At 53.0% G+C, this 18,928-nt stretch overlaps 1 protein-coding gene across 4 annotated transcripts in view; it reads left to right on the top strand.

The window, feature by feature from the left end:
* TTLL11 (tubulin tyrosine ligase like 11) overlaps positions 1-5,156 on the top strand; it is a 257,240-nt gene extending 252,084 nt beyond the window's left edge. For all 4 annotated transcript variants that reach the window (XM_082402239.1, XM_082402238.1, XM_082402241.1 and 1 more), the window contains one exon: positions 3,351-5,156. In XM_082402239.1, the coding sequence (XP_082258365.1) occupies positions 3,351-3,643 (293 nt within the window). In that variant the 3' untranslated portion in view covers positions 3,644-5,156. The remainder of the gene's footprint in view (positions 1-3,350) is intronic.
* The last annotated feature ends 13,772 nt before the right edge of the window (positions 5,157-18,928 follow it).

Below are 18,928 nucleotides of genomic sequence, written 5' to 3'. Positions count from 1 at the left end.
CCAAGAGAGGACGTAATGCAAAGTTGGAACAAGTTCATGCTTTTCCAGCTCCATCATTAGTCTTTTAAAAATAACTGATTGAGTCTGCTTTCAATCAGAGTGTCTTAAAAGGCATTTTTAGCCCAAAGTCAAGCTTCTCGCAGTTCGGAGGCAGGCCCTTTTGCAAGCAGGCCCCTTTTTGCAGATGGTCTTTGACAGTGGAGAAAGAACAGACTGAACTCAGCAGTGGGAGGAGGTGGGGAGGGGACGGGTTCTCAAAGTGGGGTCCTGACCAGCAGCCTCGTTACCACCTGGGGACGTGTTCGAAGTGCAGGTTTTCAGGCCGCACCTCAGACCTTCAGAACTAGGAACTCTGGGGGTGAGGCCGCAGTCTGTATTCCAACAAGCCCTCCAGGGGATTCTCAACAGAATCAGCGGTGCCTGAGGCCTGGGTTCAAACCCCAGCCCTGCCACTTACCAGTGTGTGACCTGAGGGCAAGTTATTTCATGTCTCTGGGCCTCAGTTTTCTCATCTGCACAATGGGAGTTGTAGTGAGGATCAGAGCACCAGGCGCAGTGTACGTGACCCACGCACGAGTCAGTGATGTCCACTCCCCTGCATCCCCATATATATATATATATATATATATATATATATATATATATATATATATGTATATATATAACATACATATATATAACATACATATATATGTATATATATAACATACATATAATATACATATATATAACTTTTGTCAAAGTAGAACACATATGCAGAAAGTTTGCATTGTATTTTTTCAAAGTAATGACTTCAAATTCAAATAGTAGCAAAGGGTTCATAATTAAAAGCAGCTGCCCCTGCATCACCTCTTTCTACTCTCTAGAATTTCCCAGTGCATATTTTTTAATTGCACACGTTTACTATAGAAAATCAGAAAATGCAGACAAGCAAAAAGAAAACCAAGTATAACACGTTAAATCCCATTTCTCATTTTAGAATGTCTTCTTCCAGGTGATTTAGCCATGTTTTTTCCTCCAAAAAAGGTCTTCATTGTATTTTTTCGGTGCGTTATAGCTCTAATCACAGCCTACCTCCAATTAAGGGAAGGAAACGAGTGTTTGTTGAGAAAAGGTGCTCAATTCTCACTATTCAGAGTGTAGACCAGCAGCCTGGGTACCACTGGGAAGCTTGTCAGAAATGCAGGGTCTCGGGCCCCACCTCAGAATCTGCATTTTGACAAGATCGTGGTGACATTAAAGCCGGGGAAGGGGGTGTAGACCCCAGAGCTACTGACACTTGCGGTCACGAACTGTTCCTTACAGTCCTGGATAAGAGACTCGAGCCAGCATGTAAATGCATGTGGCTTCCTTTATAAAGAGAAAGACTTGCTACAAAGTACTGCCAGCTGAACTAAGCAATGTGATTGATGAGGAGGGTGATTTACATTCTGGCCGGAGCTCCTTAGCTTGTCAGGGACCAGGGACATGCAGTTCCTGGACTCAGCACCCGTCGGTCGACCACACTTGGAGTAGCGGTGCTCTTGAGATCACACAGTTGGGAAGCTGGGGGCTGGGACTGCACTGCGTTTCTCGGGCTTTAGATCCTGGCCTCTTCACCCTGTGTGTACCAGATCCTCCCACCGACTGTAACACACACACACACACACATGCGCGCACAGCCTAGGAGAGCCCTGGCCCAGAGTCGGTGATTAGGAAACGTCTGTCTCCTGATTGTAGACTGAGGCCTCCATTCCCCTGTGTCTCTGTCCGCACCAGGCCTCTGTTTACATTAAAAGGGTTACTGTTCTCTTTATCAACGCCTGTCAAGACCAAGCAGGGGACGTGCAGAACGTCTGGAGTCAAGAGAAGCTAAGCAAAAAAGCTTTGATGGACTTAGAAGAAGATTAAGAAAAAACAACTTTGCTCAGCTCAAGTTTCCGACGCAAAAAGATCTCTCAGATCCCAAGGTCCATATCCAGTATTTACAAACCCCAGGCCAGGCTTCTGCCTGCAGTGACAGAGCAGGCAACTAGCACGTCTGAGCCGGGAAACAAGGCCACTGGGAAGGTGTGGATTAGTGGAGTGGGGACTGGCCTCATCCAGAATGCTGTGTGGCATTTGGTATGCCTTAGAGCCACCTTTCCCAAGAAGCCCATGGAATCCCATGAATGTGGATCACGGGGTTCATTTTAACTACGACATTGGGAAGACTCAGAACCTTTCATGCAGCACAACATAGTTAAAAGAACTGGGAGTCAGAGTTTGAATTTCCAGGCCACAATTCTCTGGCTCTGTGACCTTAGGGAAGTTGCTCGGCATCTCTGATTGTTAGTTTCCTCATCTGTAAAATGAGGCATCATAATAATGACCTCGAAAAGGCATGTCTGTGAAGCACCTAGCACCGACTCATTCATTCACTCGTGTAGTCTGTCCTTCTATACTGAGCGCCTGCTGGGGACCTGGCACCGGGGGCACTGAGGTGAGCTGGAGCCCGCAGTCCAGAGGGAAGATAGAGATTGTTAAAGAACCACACAAATAAACCCTGAACTAGCCACCAAAGGTGCGACAAAGAAAAGTGCCAGAAGCCTGTACCAGGAGCTGTATGTAATCTGGGCCTCAGGGGAAGTTTAGCTGAGTAAGTGATTTTCAGCTGAGATCCCAAGGATGAGTAGGAGTTTATGAGGCAAAGTAGGAGAAGAACATTCCAGGGGCATAATGGGGACTCTTGTTAATACCTTCCAGAATATAGTTTTGGGTAGAGAAGGGGTCAGGTATATTTTACTTTTTGAGGTAAAATTTACATATAGCAAAATGCACCAATCTTAAGGTAATGTAACTTGCGGCTTTTGACAAATGCACACACTCATGTAACTGACACACCCCTATGAGGATACAGAACATTGCCATCAGACTGGGCTCATCTTCATACCCCTTTCCCTTATTATAAAAGCAGTGCGATGGGTTTTAATGGGAACATCTGATGGTGGTGCAGAGGGATAAGGCTTTGGGCTAGGTTTAAATCCCAGCCCCACCGCTATCTACCCGCTGGGCTTTGCCCAGGTCTCTCCACTTCTCTGAGACTCAATTTCCCCATCTGTAAAACAGGGTTCATTGAACCTTCTTCACAGGGTTGCTTAAGGGTTGAATCTGCAAGTGGTTGCAAACACCCAGCTAGACGTCCGCATGGCAGGCACGCTGAGTCAGCCCCGTTTCGTTTCCGGAATGAAACAGCGGTGGGGAGAGAGCCTGCTGGTTGGAGTCGGGTCTTCCCGGGGCAGCGTGCCGAGCCACCTCTGCGCGCACACACACACACACACACACACACACACCACACACACACCCCACTAACCCCAGTCTCTCACCCACAGGGATGTGCCTGCAGGCCTTCGTGGAGGCTTTCTTTTACCTGGCCCAGAGGAAGTTCAAGATGCTGCCACGCCACGAGCAGGTAGCCTCGCTGATTGACCTGTGTGAATACCACCTGTCCCTGCTGGACGAAAAGCGCCTGGTGTGCGGCCGGAGCGCCACATCGGGGGGCCGACCCCCTCACAGTGGCACCCCGCAGGAGACCACCCCCGCAGCCCAGCTGGCTGAGGGCCGTCCCCCGCCCTGCACAAATGGTGCCCTCAAGCTCTCCCATTCTAGGCACGCTCTGTCCTGAGGGCTGCTGTGTCCTCCCAGAAGAAGATTGAGCCCTTCCGAGCCCAAGAGACCCCCAGGCTTCCTGCCGGGGGGAGAGATGGCAGGATGCTGAGAATTCCCACCTGAGATTCCCCCTAATCGTCTCCGTGTTCTGCTAAGCTGCACTTCCAGAGGCTGCCTGATTCTCAACCGCCCTCCTCCCAGCACCTCTTGGTGGCCCACCTGCTTGCGAGCCATCAGCGGACATATGATATCCAAAACGTGACAGATGGCCTCTTCTATTCTGGGCTCATGGGAAGCCACAGCCGGGGATAAAACTGCTGTGTTTGGGAAAGGGGGCACCAACAACCCCAAGACGGAGAGCTGCGGAGAAGAAAGAACTTGAGGCAGCCAAGACTGGGGTCTGCTGAGGCCCCGCCCGAAGAGAATATGGTTAGAGCCCAGGGACATCATGTGTATTTCCTACCACCCATTCTGTGAAAATGAAGTGGAAACACCCAGGAGGCCTGCACGACTCTCCCACCGCAATCATGTGCTACGTGGGTGTGGTTAACAGACCGACCTCGTTGATTTCATGAGCTTGCCTGTTGCTGCAGTGTTCCATGTGTTATTCATTAAGATATGGTTAACTAAGAGGTAACTGAGGAAGGCTCCTGAAGTCTCAGAGCTGGCAGGAGCCTCTGAGATCATTTTGTTTGACCTTGACCCCGAAGCAGGAGTCCCCCAGTCACGTGGCCTGTGATTGGAGCCCTCCATGGGTGGGGCGATCACCAAGTGTGCCCAGAGTGTGCAGGGTGCCCTGGAGGGGAGGAGGGGGCTTCAGAGGGAAGGAAAGTCAGACCTGCGTAAGGATCAGAGCGAGCGGGGGCTTGATGTCAGGAGCCGGGCAAAGGCGAGCTGTGCTCTCGCATCCACGAGACCCTTTCCCTGTCTCCCTCCGTGTCCCCAGGCAGCCCCCGCTCAGAGGGGAAGCTTCGGAGGCAGCCAAAGGTAGCATTTTGGAAAATGGCCCCAGGCAAGTCAGGGTCCAGGACCTGCTGACCACAGGCAGACAAGAGACTGCCCTTATACAGCCAAGGTCTCCAGAGTGCTGTTGGATTTGGGGTTAATGTGGCCCTTTCCAGAGGGTCCTCGTTATAGGACCCTGGGGGCCCTGGATGGAGCTGACCATCAGGCTCTGAGTGAGGAGGATGAAGGGTCTTTGAAGGCATTAATTAGCACGGTGCCTGGCACACAGTAGGACTCAGAAAATGCTCACAAATGTAGGGCCAGGGGGAAAGTCATTGGTGGCAGAGGTGTGTCCTAGACCAGCACAGACGTCTTCCTTCTCCTGCTTTTCTCTTCTTCTTCCTCCTCACATCCTTCCCTGTCTCTGATCCCACTGCCCTTCACCCCAACCGGTGGGAGCAGTTGCCTCAAGGTCCAGCATAGAGCCTGGTACGTTGTAGGTACTCAAAAAGTGTTGAAATGAATGGCTTGGAATCACCCTCCTAGGAATATTTTTCAACCCAAAGGGAAAGTTGTTCATCCAAGATCCCTCCAACTGTTGGCAAGTTATCTGGGGGGAGTGGGGCTCTGTTAACCCTTGCCTGACCTTCCTCCCGCCCAGAAGCCCATTCTCTCAAGCAGTAAAGCCTGCCTGCCCCCGGCAGGGTCGCCCCCATGCAATGCCCCCATCCCGCTGCCTCTCCCCTCCTGCTCCTGGGGACCCGGGGCCGACCCAAGGCCACAGCCCTTCCCCAGCCCAGAGGGCCCCAGCATTACCCGAGCCCTGCAGAGCCCATGCTGGGCTGTTAGGTGACAGGAGACTCTGTCTTTCTATAAAGAAAATAAACATCTCTGTTTTCCCAGCAAAAAGCAAGCCAGGTGGCCTCCCTTCCAAAGGTGGGAGGGGCAGGAGGAACCCAATGGGCAGCAAGCGCCTCCCACGTGGGGACATTTTAGAAGTGCCATCAGCTCCATTTTCCAGTCATCTGGGGCAGTTTCGTGACGCTGTTCCCATTTTCAGAGGGAAAACAAGGCCTGGGAGGTCACGTGGTAAGTCAGGCCTTGGTCCAGGTCTGTCGGTTGACTCCAGAGCCCCATCCCCTCTGTGTCCCCGGGTGAGTGTGAATCCAGCTCCAAACACAGACCACTGGTGGGTCCTCCCTGCTCTGGGGCTGCCCGGGGTCCCCCAGGGCTCTGCACACTGTCACAGCATCTGGTGTCATGGGCTGGGGCCATCAGTGTTCCTAAACGGTCCACTGAGAGGAAATGAGTTAGAAGAGCCTGTGCACTCTCCCGGGCCCGGTAGCCGCGCGAATGGATGGCACAGCGAGCAACCCAAGTACATGTAACCCTGCACGCTTGTTAGCAGCTGGGAGCAGCAAAGCGTCTTTTAGACAAAGTTCTAACTTTATACCATTTCTTGAAGTTGATTTCCAGAAAGCATTCAGTTGCCAAAATGGGGTGCAATCATCAGGTTCCAAACCAACCAAGCACACTGAATTTTTTAGAAAAAAAAAAATGTATCAATAGGCTGAATTCCAGCCACATTGTTTGGGGTGATATGTGAACATCAGCTCCCAGGATGAGGACCGTTCTCTTCCCACCCCTGGCGTGTCATCTGGAGGCAGGTTGCTGGGTGGCCCCCCAGGGTCACTGTCTAGAAGGAGTCCCTCCAGGGCAGACAGGGCCTGAGAAGCCCCACGGCCCTCGGTGAGCACTGGGGAAACGAGGCTGCCATTTTACAGGAGGCCAGTCAGTGACAGAGCGGGCCCTATTTTCTCAACGCCGTTGAACAGGAAGAATCAGGGGCTGCTCCATTATTAGAGTGAGTGATAGGAGACTTCCCCCGCCGCTTCGTGCCTAATAGGAAGTCCCACTGGGTTTATCCCCTTTGGTAATTGGCTGCTCGTTGTGTAGGGTGTAATTGAAGTGATCGCAAAAGCAGGGGTTTCCTTCCTCCTGGAAGAGAGATGCTCCGTGGGGATCTGGGTCCCTGTGCTCTGCCCATGGGGTCAGCCCATCCCTGAGAAGGGCCCTCGGGCTCCATCCCGGCCTCTCCTCCCCCGTCCTCTCCTGCCCTTCCTCCCCCTCCTGCTGGTGCTCCCACACACAGTCCAGCCACAGCGACCCTGTCACGGTTCACCGGCTGAGTCCCTGCAGGGCCGGCACCCAGAGTGGCTTCAGTGAACGGATGAGATCAGGCTCGGTCCGTTCCAGCTTGGGCTGCGTGCATCCCCGGGCCACTGCCCGCCTCCATCCTTTCCTGCCGAGCCTGCCGTGCTTCTGGTGTACCCGGAAAGCATCCTTCCCCCTTCAGTGCTGGCCTTGCCTGCTCCCCTCCTTCCTGCCTCCCAGGGGATGTGCTTGGCTTCTCTGCTGTTACGGTCAGGAGCTCTGTCCCCACAGCCTGGTCAGAACGGGGCTTGTAAAGGCGATTTGGATTCGGTGCATCTGTTGGCAGTGCTGGTCCCAACAGGCCCCTCCCCATGTGCGGAGGCAGGGCCTCCTGGAGACAGGAGCCTCCATCCCCAAACTCCTGGGTCCCTCTTCTTTGTCCTCCATCCACTCTCCCAGCTCAGACCCCATCATCTCTTGGCTGCACTGCATCAGTCTTCTGCCTCTTAACCCCTCAACCATCTTCTGTCCCTATCAGCCCAGGGAGGACTCTGAGAACCACAGAGGTGAGCGCACAATCCCCCAGTTCAGTCAACCCTCTCTCTTCCCAGATAAAGCCCAGGCTCCCTGACGCGGCATTCAAGTCCCCTCGTGATCCAATCCCCTCCTGCCTTTCCACCCTAAATCCACGCTCAGCCCCCAGCCCTCAGGAGCTGCCTCTGTGCTCCCTCCCAACAGCCCCTTTGTGTCTGTTGCTACCACTCGGGAGAGAATGTGCCGGTTCCCACCCCCGTGGGAGGGCCACGGGGCCCGGATCTGCTCCGTGCTCTCCCGCCTTTGCTGTCCCCTCTGCTGGACCCTCCCTCTGTCCAGTGGAAACTTACTTATCTTTCAAGGCCCAGCTCAAGTGTCCCCACTGCCATCCCCCCAACCGTGAACCTCCCCCTCCTTCTACTTGTGAGAACCCGGAAAGTCCTTTGTTATCACACTTGTGCTGTGGTGTCATGGCGTTCGTTCCCACCAAGCAGTGAGCTCTTTCACGGTCAGGCAGGTGCTGAATTCACGCTGGCCCCTCGGGCACCGAGCCGGGGCCCTACAGGTGCTGGTTGGGACTGTTCAGAGGGCCCCCGCGAGGAGCCTGAGCTACAACATTGGTTCTCCCCAGCCCCCTGCGGATGCCCTGACAGTTTGATTTGTGAACATGTCCGTGTCCCGGGACCCCAGCAGACAGTGGTTCCTCTGACCCTGGGCAGTCTCTCCGTGTTCCTTCGTGCCCGGGCTCTGGTCTGGGCTGCGTCCCCCATGGGCACCGCCGTCTGGGAGACTAAGGGCCACCGGGCTGGATCAAGCCCACCGCGGCTCCTCCATCGGGCATCCAGCCTGTCTCTCCAGCCCTGCAGCGTCTGTGGGGGGTTGGTTAGTTCAGAGCAGATAATCCTGATGTGAATGTAGTTAGTCAGGGTGAGTAGGACCAGGTTGGGGAGGAGCCTAGACATTGGAATGGTGTTCTGTGCCTTTCTAGAATCAACTCCCCTTCCCACGTGAGTGTACCATCTGTTTGACGCTTCACAGTTTGCAAAGTACTTTTACCTCCATCCTCCCAACGACCCCACAAAGGATGAGGATTCTCATCACCCTCTTTTCATAGCTGGGGGCACTGATGCCCAGGAGGTCAGGTGACTTGCCCAAGGCCTCCCAGCTGGTGAAAGTCAGAGCCCAGCCCCCAACGCCTTGCTCCTTTCTCGGCCCCATAACTGCTCTCATAACGGCGCCTCAATGTTCCTACAGCCCAGCAGGGAGAGGGTTTTGGCCCCATTTCACAGAAGCAGAAACCCACGTCTGAGAGAGGCTGGGTGATGGCTCGGGTGGTCCTGGGGCTTAGCTTGGGGCAGTCCCACCTGATCTTTCGCACTGAGCTCTATGGGCTCCGGGTTCCTGAGCTGCACCGGGAGGGAGAGCTCCTCTCTCACTTTGTCTCTGGGAACAGAAGACAAGAGATAGAAAGCATAATACACGTGAAAGCATTTTGTAAACCCAAATGCTGCTGGAATGCCATGTTATCTTCAGACTGGCTTCTGGTTTCCTACAAAGTGTAAAGGGATGAAGGGAAAAGGTTCCTCCTGGAATGTTCTAATCCATCAGGACAAATGAAGCCAGAACAGTCAGTTCCCCTCCCCTCCCTCTCCACCCCGCTTCATCCTCACATAGTTGAAGACATTCACGGGGTGAAAAATGGTTTCCGCTGCTCCTCTGACACCTGGAATTTGCCTTGTGATTGGCAGGATATTACTCCAAAATAGCTTAATTTTTTTTCATTTCTTGATTAATGCCCTAAACTCTTCGGTCCCAGCCTTGAGAACTGGCTTGACTGGCTGGCATTTGAGCCCCTTCCCTCAAAACTCAGAAATGATGAGATCTCGCTCAGTGGCTGAGAGCTGCCCTTCTCTCCAAGTGAGGCAAACTCACCCTGATTGGTAATTTTGCCAATCTCCTACCGAGTTTGACAGATATGGGAGAAATTTTCCCATACGGTATATGAATTTCTCCCTCATGAAATATGTTCGAGTTTTTTTTTTTCTGTTCCAGGGGCAAAGGAGCTTTGCAGAACAGGCAACATTCAATTACCTCCATCTCTAGTAACCAGAAGTCTTGATTTTTCTATAACTAGGAAACCCACACAGCATACTGCTTATACATGCATGTGTGCATACACACACACACACACACACACACACACACACACACACACACACACTGAGCACCATTGAGCTTTGGTATAAAATGGCAAAATTGCTTCTGAGCCTTATTTAGAGAGGAGAGGAAAGAGAGTCTTTGCAGCCCTGGGGTAACATAACACGCTCACCAGGAGACTTACAAGTAGAACATTTCCTCCGACACGAAGGCATTTGCTAAGATTTCAACCAGGGCGGTAGTTTTGGGCCACAGGGACATTGCCCGCCCCTCACCATGTCCCTCCAGCCCCCTCCCAGGCTGCAGAAGCAAGCAAGGCAAGGAACTGGGAGATGAAAAGAGTCAGCAGGAGTATTTCCCTTCAGGACTTCTTGCATCAGAATGGGGAAAACAAGAATCCCAGCAGAGGCCCTGAGTGCTGTGGGAAGAGTGAGCGTCTTTGGCTGGGTCTGTCGCTCTCTAGCTATGTGATCATGGCCATGGACCAGTGATTCCACCCCCTGCCCTCTTCCTCTCCTGCACAGTGGAGATGGGGTCGTAACCTATGTAAAGAGCCTGGCACCAGGAAGTGTCTTAATAAATGTCCTTTGAGAAAAGGACCGGTCTCGATATGCTTGAACTAGACAGATGCCAGAGATCACTCCCGCCCACGTGGATGGCCCTGACAGGCCAGGCTCCTCCAGGTCTGGTGGACGGCCCCACGTGCTTGTCCCTCCTCCCTGCTGCTGCTGGACTGCAGCTTCTGCTTCTTAAAAGCCTTTAACAATTCTTTATTAAATTTTCATGGCGCATAAAGTCGAGGTTCTGTTACTTGGCCTCAGTTGTCTTGGTAACTTCGTAAAATGCAATAATAAAACAGAGCTGAGTGTCTCTGCACGCAGGCCCCACATAGAAACGGCTGCAAAGTACTGCAAAGTACCGACGATTTCTTCTGCGTGATAATTAGCGACAGCAAATCCAGCAGGGTGGGCAGGGCTTGTTCATTTGGGGTCAGCTGGGGAGAAAGGGGATCCTCCTAATTTTTTTCTCCTCTAATGGCTAATGTTTGGCTGGGGAGCTAAATATTGCCTCAAGGAACCTGTGACATCCTGGGGGAGATGGAGGAAGGAGATTGGAAAAGCCCCCAACCCTTGATCCACTGGGGACAGTCTCCCTGAGGGAGGGAGTGACGTGCCCCTAGAGCCTGGCCACCTGGTAGAGACTCTGGCGGCGGCGCCTGCCCTGGGGGAGAAGGTGGCTCCTTCCAACTTTGTGTGGGCGGCAGCCACTGCCCACAGCGCCAGGCTGGGTAGGGGTGTGTCGCAAGCTCGGCCCCCATGGGGAGGCTCAGGGCAGGGCAGCACCCTGGAGAACTTAGTGGTTCAAGCTGCTCCAAAGAGGCCACCTGGTGCTGCTGACACACACACCTGGTGGCCCTGTCCTGGCGCCAGCCCTGCCCTTGACCCTTTGGGGATAGCCTATGTCTGCTCTGAACATTTCTCAGCCTGTGGACCACCCGGTGGAAAGAGAAAGGCAGATGGCCTTGAGTTATAAATAAATGGGATCCCTGCCCCTTGGAAACCACCACCCAATGGCATCAGAGAGGCGTCATTTCCCACAGCCCCTCCACAGTGGGGGGCCACTCAGGCAGGCTCTGTCACCCCCGGGAACTCCTTTGTTCTTTGGACCCCTCGGGTTCTCCATTTTGTGAAACATTCAGATCCTACACATTCCTTGTGCTCCGACTCTGTGCCAGCCCCTTGGTCTTAGACGCCTGTGCCCGCAGGTCATGGCTCGGCTGTGCAGTAAGAGCTGCCACCCTGCTCCCTGCTGAAGAAACCCAGGTTTGTCACCCACGGTCCCCGCACCACGTGCGGAGGCTGCCCCAGCAGCCTGGGAGGTTAGCACTGCCTTGGCCCATGGCAACCAGGCCAGGCATGCCTTCCAGTGGTCTTTCCATGCAGCTGCCTCCCACGGAAGCCCTGGGCATCTGGTGGTGCCCCTCAGGGCTCAGACCGCACTCTATCTTTAACCCAAGCAGCTCCAGCTTTATCTCTAAGTAATGCGCTTTGTTATTAACATTCTATCCTCGGCCATAGCATTTCCAACCTGTCAGTTTCACACATGGGACACTGCAAGCCCAGAGAGGGGACGGGCCCTGCCCAAATGCCCAGCAAGTTAGGGGTGTGAGCTCAGGCCTCCTCAGCGAAGGAATCTGAAGAGCAGAAGCCAGGGCCAGCTTCTAGTTCAGGGTTTTAAACTAGATTCCATGGTGCCCGAGAGCAGCTCGGCTGTTCTGTTTTTGTTTGTTTGTTTCTTTCTTTTCTGTTGTTTTGGTTGTTGCTCTGTTTTATATATTGCGGTTGCATGTAAGGAAATAGCTTCAAATGCCGTCATCATCATCATCACTTCCAATTTTTTACCTACGGCAAAACTGGGGGCCTGGGAGAAGTAACTTGTTTGAAGTCATGACCACAGCAGCCTCCTTCCCCCGCCGCCTGAGCCCAGCCGTGGCTCCTGGAAGACGTGCATCGTGCTGGCAACAGTGACAGTCAGGGCGGGTTCACCCCAGGGCCCGAGGCAGGAGCTGGACCGTCCTCTCTCATCCCCCATAGAATGGTTGTGGGGACCTCGGAGGCCGGTGCTGGGCTCGTTTCTCACTTGACCCCAGTCGTCAGGCAGGAGCCATGTGATCTGCTCAGACACTCAACCTCAGGCGCTCCTCCCCAGGCGCTTTCATAGCTGTGCTTCGAGCCATTTCCAGGGCCAGTGGCTGTGGCATCACTGACGGTGCTGGAGAAAAATACAGCCCAGATTGGCAGGTCAGAAGTCTGTGGGCATGGCCCAGATGCCAGCTGCAAGCAGCCACTTACTTGAAGACTCATGTCTTAGCTTTAAAAGTGCTGTAAATATTGCTTTGGGCTCCATATTATGTCCATATTTTAGTCAGGATGCTGAGCTAAACCCCCAAATCACCGCGGCTGAACACCCCTGTGGTTTACTTCTTGCCTGTGCAAATCTGACGGGGCCAGGGGGCTCTCCAGGATGACACTCCGCCACGCAGGGTCCCGGCTGCTTCCTGCCTGGGCTCCTTCTCCTCAAGGACGGCTTCCCAGTTGCCTCCAAAAGGAAGAGAAGATGGGAGGACTGCAGGAGTGGGTTGTTCAGGGAGAGGTGACTTCACCTCCACCCACATGCCCTTGGCCAGAATCTGGTCACCTGGCCCCAACCTGAGTGCAGGGGATACTGGGAAATGTGTTCTTCCTGTACATCCAAGTCGAAAAATGAAATGGGACTTGGTGGACACATGTTACCTTTTTGCCTCAATTCATATTTGTTTTACTATAAAAATGCTTCAATCTTTAAATAAAATTGCTGCTCCAAGAAAGTGACTGTGTTTCTCTTACAGCTGCACAGAGCATCTCACCCCCACCACATACTCTCCACTTGAGAAGCACAATGTGATGGGGGGCACATGGGTTTCCTAAGAGTCCAGAGTCAGGGATTCTGGGAATATCTTGTATCTTCCCACTAAGAATTCCAGTCCTAAGCTCTGTGGCTTGGCTGCAGCTCAGCTCCAAGCTCCTTGGGGAGCCTTCCCATACCCTGGAAAGCCCAGTCCAAAGCAGGTCACTGACGTTTCCCCTTGAGGAGGATTGGGGCCAGGACTGGAGAATAGATGAGGAGCCCAGACAGAGTATGTGCCCTTCCCAGGCTGGAGCAGAGCACACAGCCCAAGGCGCTGGCATCTTCAGGCCTAGAGACAGGTGGTCTGGCCACGCCAGCTCTAGCTATAGGTCTGCTGAGGAGGTCGGCCCTGCACAAAGCAGCCTCAGTGCGGGGAATCGAGCGGCATCAGGGCTCCTCTGGTAGCTGGTGGAAGCCGTGTCACAACACAGGGTGATCTGGTGGGGGAATGTAACCACATTCCTCATTCACATTCCCTGAGCACATACAATGGCCAGACCATGCCAGGCACATTACATGTGTTAGTTCATTTAGTCTGAGAAGCATGCTCGGGAAATGGATACTCTTACTATCTCCCCATTTTACAGGTGAGGAAACTGAGGTTCAAAACTGAGATGAAGTGACTTGGCTTAGAAATGCCAAAGCCAATCTGGGATCCCGGCCTCGTGGAGATGGGATCTCACTCCAGACGGTTCTCCTCTGTGCTGCCGCGATGGGCCCCCCTTGGAAGGGCGGCTGAGTCCCACCAACAGAGGCGGCTGAGAACATGTGCAAGTGGGAGACTCTGGGGAGACCTTGAGTAGCACCACATCAGCGAACACTTCTCTGAAAGGCCCTGGCGTGTAATAAAAAAGGCCTCGCCGGTCTCTGCTTCCTGGAAGCCACCCCAACCCAGCCAGGTTTACAGAACAGGAGGCCTTGGGAATTGCTCAGCTGGGCAGCAAAGTGATGGCGGTGGCGGGGGGAACCTAGGAGGCCAGGTTCCCATAACTGGGACAGGAGTGTGCCAGGCAGTGTGGGCAAGGGTGGCCAGTGGTGAAAACGGTGTCCATGTGTGGAGGACCAGCTTTGTCCCAGGCCCCAGAGTCACCCTGGCCATTGGGTGATATCACTCCCCTTTTACAGCTGGGAAAACTTAGGTCTGGAGAAGCTTCTCACCTTGCCTAAGGCCTCAGTAGCCTGCCCTCCGCCAGCCCACAGGCCACCAGAGAGACTCTGAGGTTGACAGCAGGGAGAGGGAAGCAGCTGCCCCCGTTATCGCAAGGTCAAAACGTCCCAGGACTCCAGCCACCCCTGTGGGTGCCACCAGCGTCACGACACCCGGAACGTCTGCCCCAACCCGGGCTCCCGGCCCAGAAATGACACGCTTGTTTCAGCCCTTTCTCTGTGCTCACACGCTGTGTGTCAAGTGGCACCTGACAGGCTGGGGAGGGACAGGAGCCCCCTTACGGCCGAGGGGGGCCCTGAGTGCAGGGGCAAAGCGCCCTTTGCTTCCTAGTCAGGAAACGTTCACGCACATTCCACACTCTTTACTTGATAAAATATGGAAGGATATTAAACATTTTACAGGGGTTTCCTTTATTGAAAAAAAGCTTTTAAAGAGTTTTGATTCTTATAATGTATCTGGAAAATTCACGTTCATGGAAGGTCATTCCCCAAGGACATGGTAAAATGAGCCTCCGCTGCATGGGAATGACACTCAGCCACCTGGGCTTCTTGTGGTTGCTGTAGTTTTTTTCTTTTTCTTTTTTTTAATGTTGTGTTAGTTTCAGGTGCACAGCAAAGTGATTCAGTTATACACACACACACACACACACACACATATATCTATTCTTTTTCAGATTCTTTTCCATTACAGGTTATTATAAGATATAGAATATAGTTCCCTGTGCTCTACAGTAGGTCCTTGTTTATTTTATAGATTGTCGTGCGTATCTGTTAATCCCAAACTCCTAATTTATCCCTTCCCCCCACCTTTTGCCCTTTGGTAACCATAAGTTTGTTTTCTATGTCTGTGAGTCTATTTCTGTTTTGAAAATAAGTTCATTTGTACCATTTTTTTAGATTCCACATATAAGTGGTATTTGTCTTTCTGTGTCTGACTTACTTCACTTAGTATGATAATCTCTAGGTCCATCCATGTTGCTGCAAATGGCATTATTCCATTCTTTTTTATGGCTGAGTAATATTCCATTGTATATATGTACCACATCTTCTTTATCCATTCATCTATCGATGGACATTTAGGTTGCTCCCATGTCTTGGCTATTGAAAATAGTGCTGCTATGAAAATTGGGATGCATGCATCTTTTCAAATTAGAGTTTTCTCCCGATATATGCCCAAGAGTTAGGATTGCTGGATCATATAGTAACTCTATTTTTAGTTTTTTAAGGAACCTCCATAATGTTCTCTATAGCGGCTGCAATAATTTTTTAAAAATATGCAGTGGAGATACACACATATATAAATGCCCATATGATATTAATGCATATATATAATGACTAAAACAAATAAAAACAGCACAAAAAGATGTACAGTGACAAGTAATCTCCCTTTCACCCCTGTGTTTCAATTCTCCAGTCTGTCCCCAGAGGCAGCTATAGTTTCTGGGTTTTGTGTGTTCCTTTCAAAGACAGTCTGTACACATACATGAATTCTTACATATGTGTGTATCCGCTAACCGGCACTCTACTTTTCACTTAACGCTCTTTCTGGGAGGTTGTTGCGGGATATGTACGTGTCAGCTGGCCTCAGATTTTTAATGGCACCATTGTCATGACATTATGCAATGCACTATAATGACTTAGAATATTTTCGTTTACTTAAATGGGCCCCAGTTGATGCATTTAGTTTGTTTCCAGTTTTCTGTTACTACATAAAGTGCTGCAGGGATTGTTCTTGTACATGTATCTTTATGCACAGGTATGAGTACATCCTACAGGTCAAATTACTAGGTCAAAGGGTATATGCATTTTAAATTGCAATCAATATTGCCAAATTGCCCTCCCAAGAGACCACACCAATTTTCAGTCCCACCAACAGTGTGTGAGAGGGCCAGATCTCCCATCCTCCCCAACAAGGCTTGTTATCAAAACGCTAACCTTTGCCAGTCCGTGGGTGAAAAAAACATGGCAGCATCTCATTACAGATTTAATTTGTTTTTCTTACGAATGCGGTTGAGAAGCTTTCTTCTGTGTTTCAAAGTCATGAGTATTTCCTCTCCTACAAACCGGCTGCTCGTGTTCTTTGCCCATTTTTCGGCTGGTCTTTTTCTTGTTGATTTGCAGCATCACTTTGCAGATGAAAAGAATTAGACTTCTGTCATATCTTTCTGCAAAATACGTGTTCTATACGGACCACTTTTTGGCAGCCAACTGTCTCTGTACCTCAACAAATTCTCCACAGGCTGCCAGAGTGGTCTTTCCGAAATGCCACTCTGATGGTGTCACCCTCCTTCCGAAAGACACAAAACGGCTTCCTGCCACCTGGATCCAGCTCAAACTCTCCACTTGGTTTGGGGGACCTGCCCATTTGGGGCCCAGCTTTCTCCCAGCCCCAACAAAAGGCCCACCACATGCAGCCGTGAGGGTTGTGCACTGTGTAGGGGGCAGTGACACCCAGGGAAGGACCTTGGGGGCACCCCCTGGAGGTGAGCAGTAGGGCAGCCCGCCGAGAGGCTGCCTCTTTCTCCGGTGAACCTTAGCTCAGGACTCGCACACTTTCGACCATTCCTCAAAGCCCCATCTCTTCCATTCCTCCAGGGCTACGTCCAGGCTCTTCCTTCTGCCCCAGATGCGCTCCCTCCCCTGTGGCCTGGTAAGCTTCCTCCTCTGCAAAGCTGACCCCACTTTCGCAGGCTGTCTTGGGTCCCCCCGCCCCAGCCTTTGTGTGTCCCTTTAACCCACTGCAAGGTGATTCTCCCTCTAGGGGAGGGCTGTGTGCATTCACTCCTGGATCCCACCCCCGGTCAGAGGAGGTGCTCGGGAAATGTGTGTGGAATGACTTAATGAGGGAATGAGTGAAGGCAGCCTTCTTATATTTTTTAAAAAACTTTTTAAACTGAGGCAGTATAGTTGATGTACAATATTACTGATATATAAGTTACAGGTGTACAATATAGTGATTTGCAATTTTTAAAGGTTATACTCGTTTATAGTTATTGTAAGATATTGGCTATATTCCCTGTGTTGTACAATATATCCTTGTAGGTTATTTTATACATAATAGTTTGTACCTCTTAATCCCCTCCCCCTGTATTGCCCCTGCCCCCTCCCCTGCCCACCACCCACCCACTGGTAACCACTAGTTTGGTCTCTGTATCTGCTAGTCTGTGAAGGTGGCCTTCTGACTGCTGAACCCAGCGGACATGAGGAGTGAGGGGTGAAGACCCAGTATCCCCTCAGCCTTCTCAGCCTAATGTAAAGTTGTGCATTTACCCGATAGGCTGTTTTTTTGTATAAATATCCATTAAACACTTTGAAAAATGCAAATAAAAAAAAAAAAGCAGCAGACTGGCTCTTCCCAGGTAGTTATAGTAGACCCTGCAAGTCTGCACCGAGGCCGTTTTATTTAGTAGGTCTATGGCTCCTTCCAGATTATAAATGAAAGCCCTTCAGGGAGCAGGTTGTTCTCCCTCCCCTAAATTCCCCGGGGGTGGGGGGCATTGCAAGAGGACGCAGTGGGCACAAACACCGCTGCCACGGGGCTCGCACAGGGGAGCGGGGGCCCAGGGACCCTTCCTGGTCTGTAGGGGCCAGTGGGATGTAGGCTGTAAAGCAGCTCCTTCCTCCTAAACCCCAAACCCTCGCTGCCAGTCCGCATCTGGGCCAGCCCTCCAGCCCTCCTCCAGTGGGGAGGGTACCCACAGCTCCCCAGCCCTGCGCCATTCCCCCGGGGCGCCTGCAGGACTGCCTGCTGCTCCGGCCACCTCCACTGCTCCGGCCGCCTCCGCTGCTCCGGCTGCCTCCACTGCTCCGGCCACCTCCCTCCACTGCTCCGGCCGCCTCCACTGCTCCGGCCGCCTCCCTCCACTGCTCCGGCCGCCTCCCTCCACTGCTCCGGCCGCCTCCCTCCACTGCTCCGGCCGCCTCCACTGCTCCGGCCGCCTCCCTCCACTGCTCCGGCCGCCTCCACTGCTCCGGCCGCCTCCACTGCTCCGGCCGCCTCCACTGCTCCGGCCGCCTCCCTCCACTGCTCCGGCCGCCTCCCTCCACTGCTCCGGCCGCCTCCACTGCTCCGGCCGCCTCCACTGCTCCGGCCACCTCCCTCCACTGCTCCGGCCGCCTCCCTCCACTGCTCCGGCCGCCTCCCTCCACTGCTCCGGCCGCCTCCCTCCACTGCTCCGGCCGCCTCCACTGCTCCGGCCGCCTCCCTCCACTGCTCCGTCTGCCATCGGTCCTTCCCCTGCATCCTGGGGACCTTTAAACACGTGAGTCAGATAACGAGCCTCACAGCTGCACTTCCCTGCCTGGCTCCTGTGGCCCCTCTGGATTCCCGTGCCCTGTGCCCTGTGGGGGTCTGTACCTCTGCCAGCCCTGCCAGGGGCCCTCTGACCTGGCTAAGGCCTGCTCAGCTGGCTCCCCCCCTCCCTTCCCTGCCTCCCCCTCCCCCCAGTCATTAGCTACTGAGCACCTTCCCCGGGCCAGCACCGTGCCACCCCTGGGGAGGCGAGGATGCGAGCAAAACCAGACGTGGCCCTGCCCACCTGATGCTGTGAGATGGACGGGGGTTAACTAAGAGCAGAGAGGTGAGCAGAGCAGAGAGGAGGCAGCACGGAGGGAGGCCCTGAGCGCAGATCCGGCTCAGAGAACGAGGACAGCGTGGGCAGGGGAGGCTGGCAGAGGGCCAGCCCTGCAGGCGGCGCAGGCCACCCTGATGATGTCCTCCTCGCCACTGGAGAGTGTTCAGAGGACACTGTGATCGGGGCTGTGGTTGGAAAGATAATTGAGCTTAGGATTGGAGGGTGGACCACGGAGTGGGACGGTGTGCCCGGCAACAGGAAGCTGGCGGCGGCCCCGGTGATAAAGGGCCATGAGAATTGATGGCGCTTCTCATGGCAGTTGT

The sequence above is a fragment of the Balaenoptera borealis genome, assembly GCF_965194805.1.
Source record: "Balaenoptera borealis genome assembly, chromosome: 8".
Classification (NCBI taxonomy): Eukaryota; Metazoa; Chordata; class Mammalia; order Artiodactyla; family Balaenopteridae; genus Balaenoptera; species Balaenoptera borealis.
This window is presented reverse-complemented; position numbering and strand designations above follow the sequence as displayed.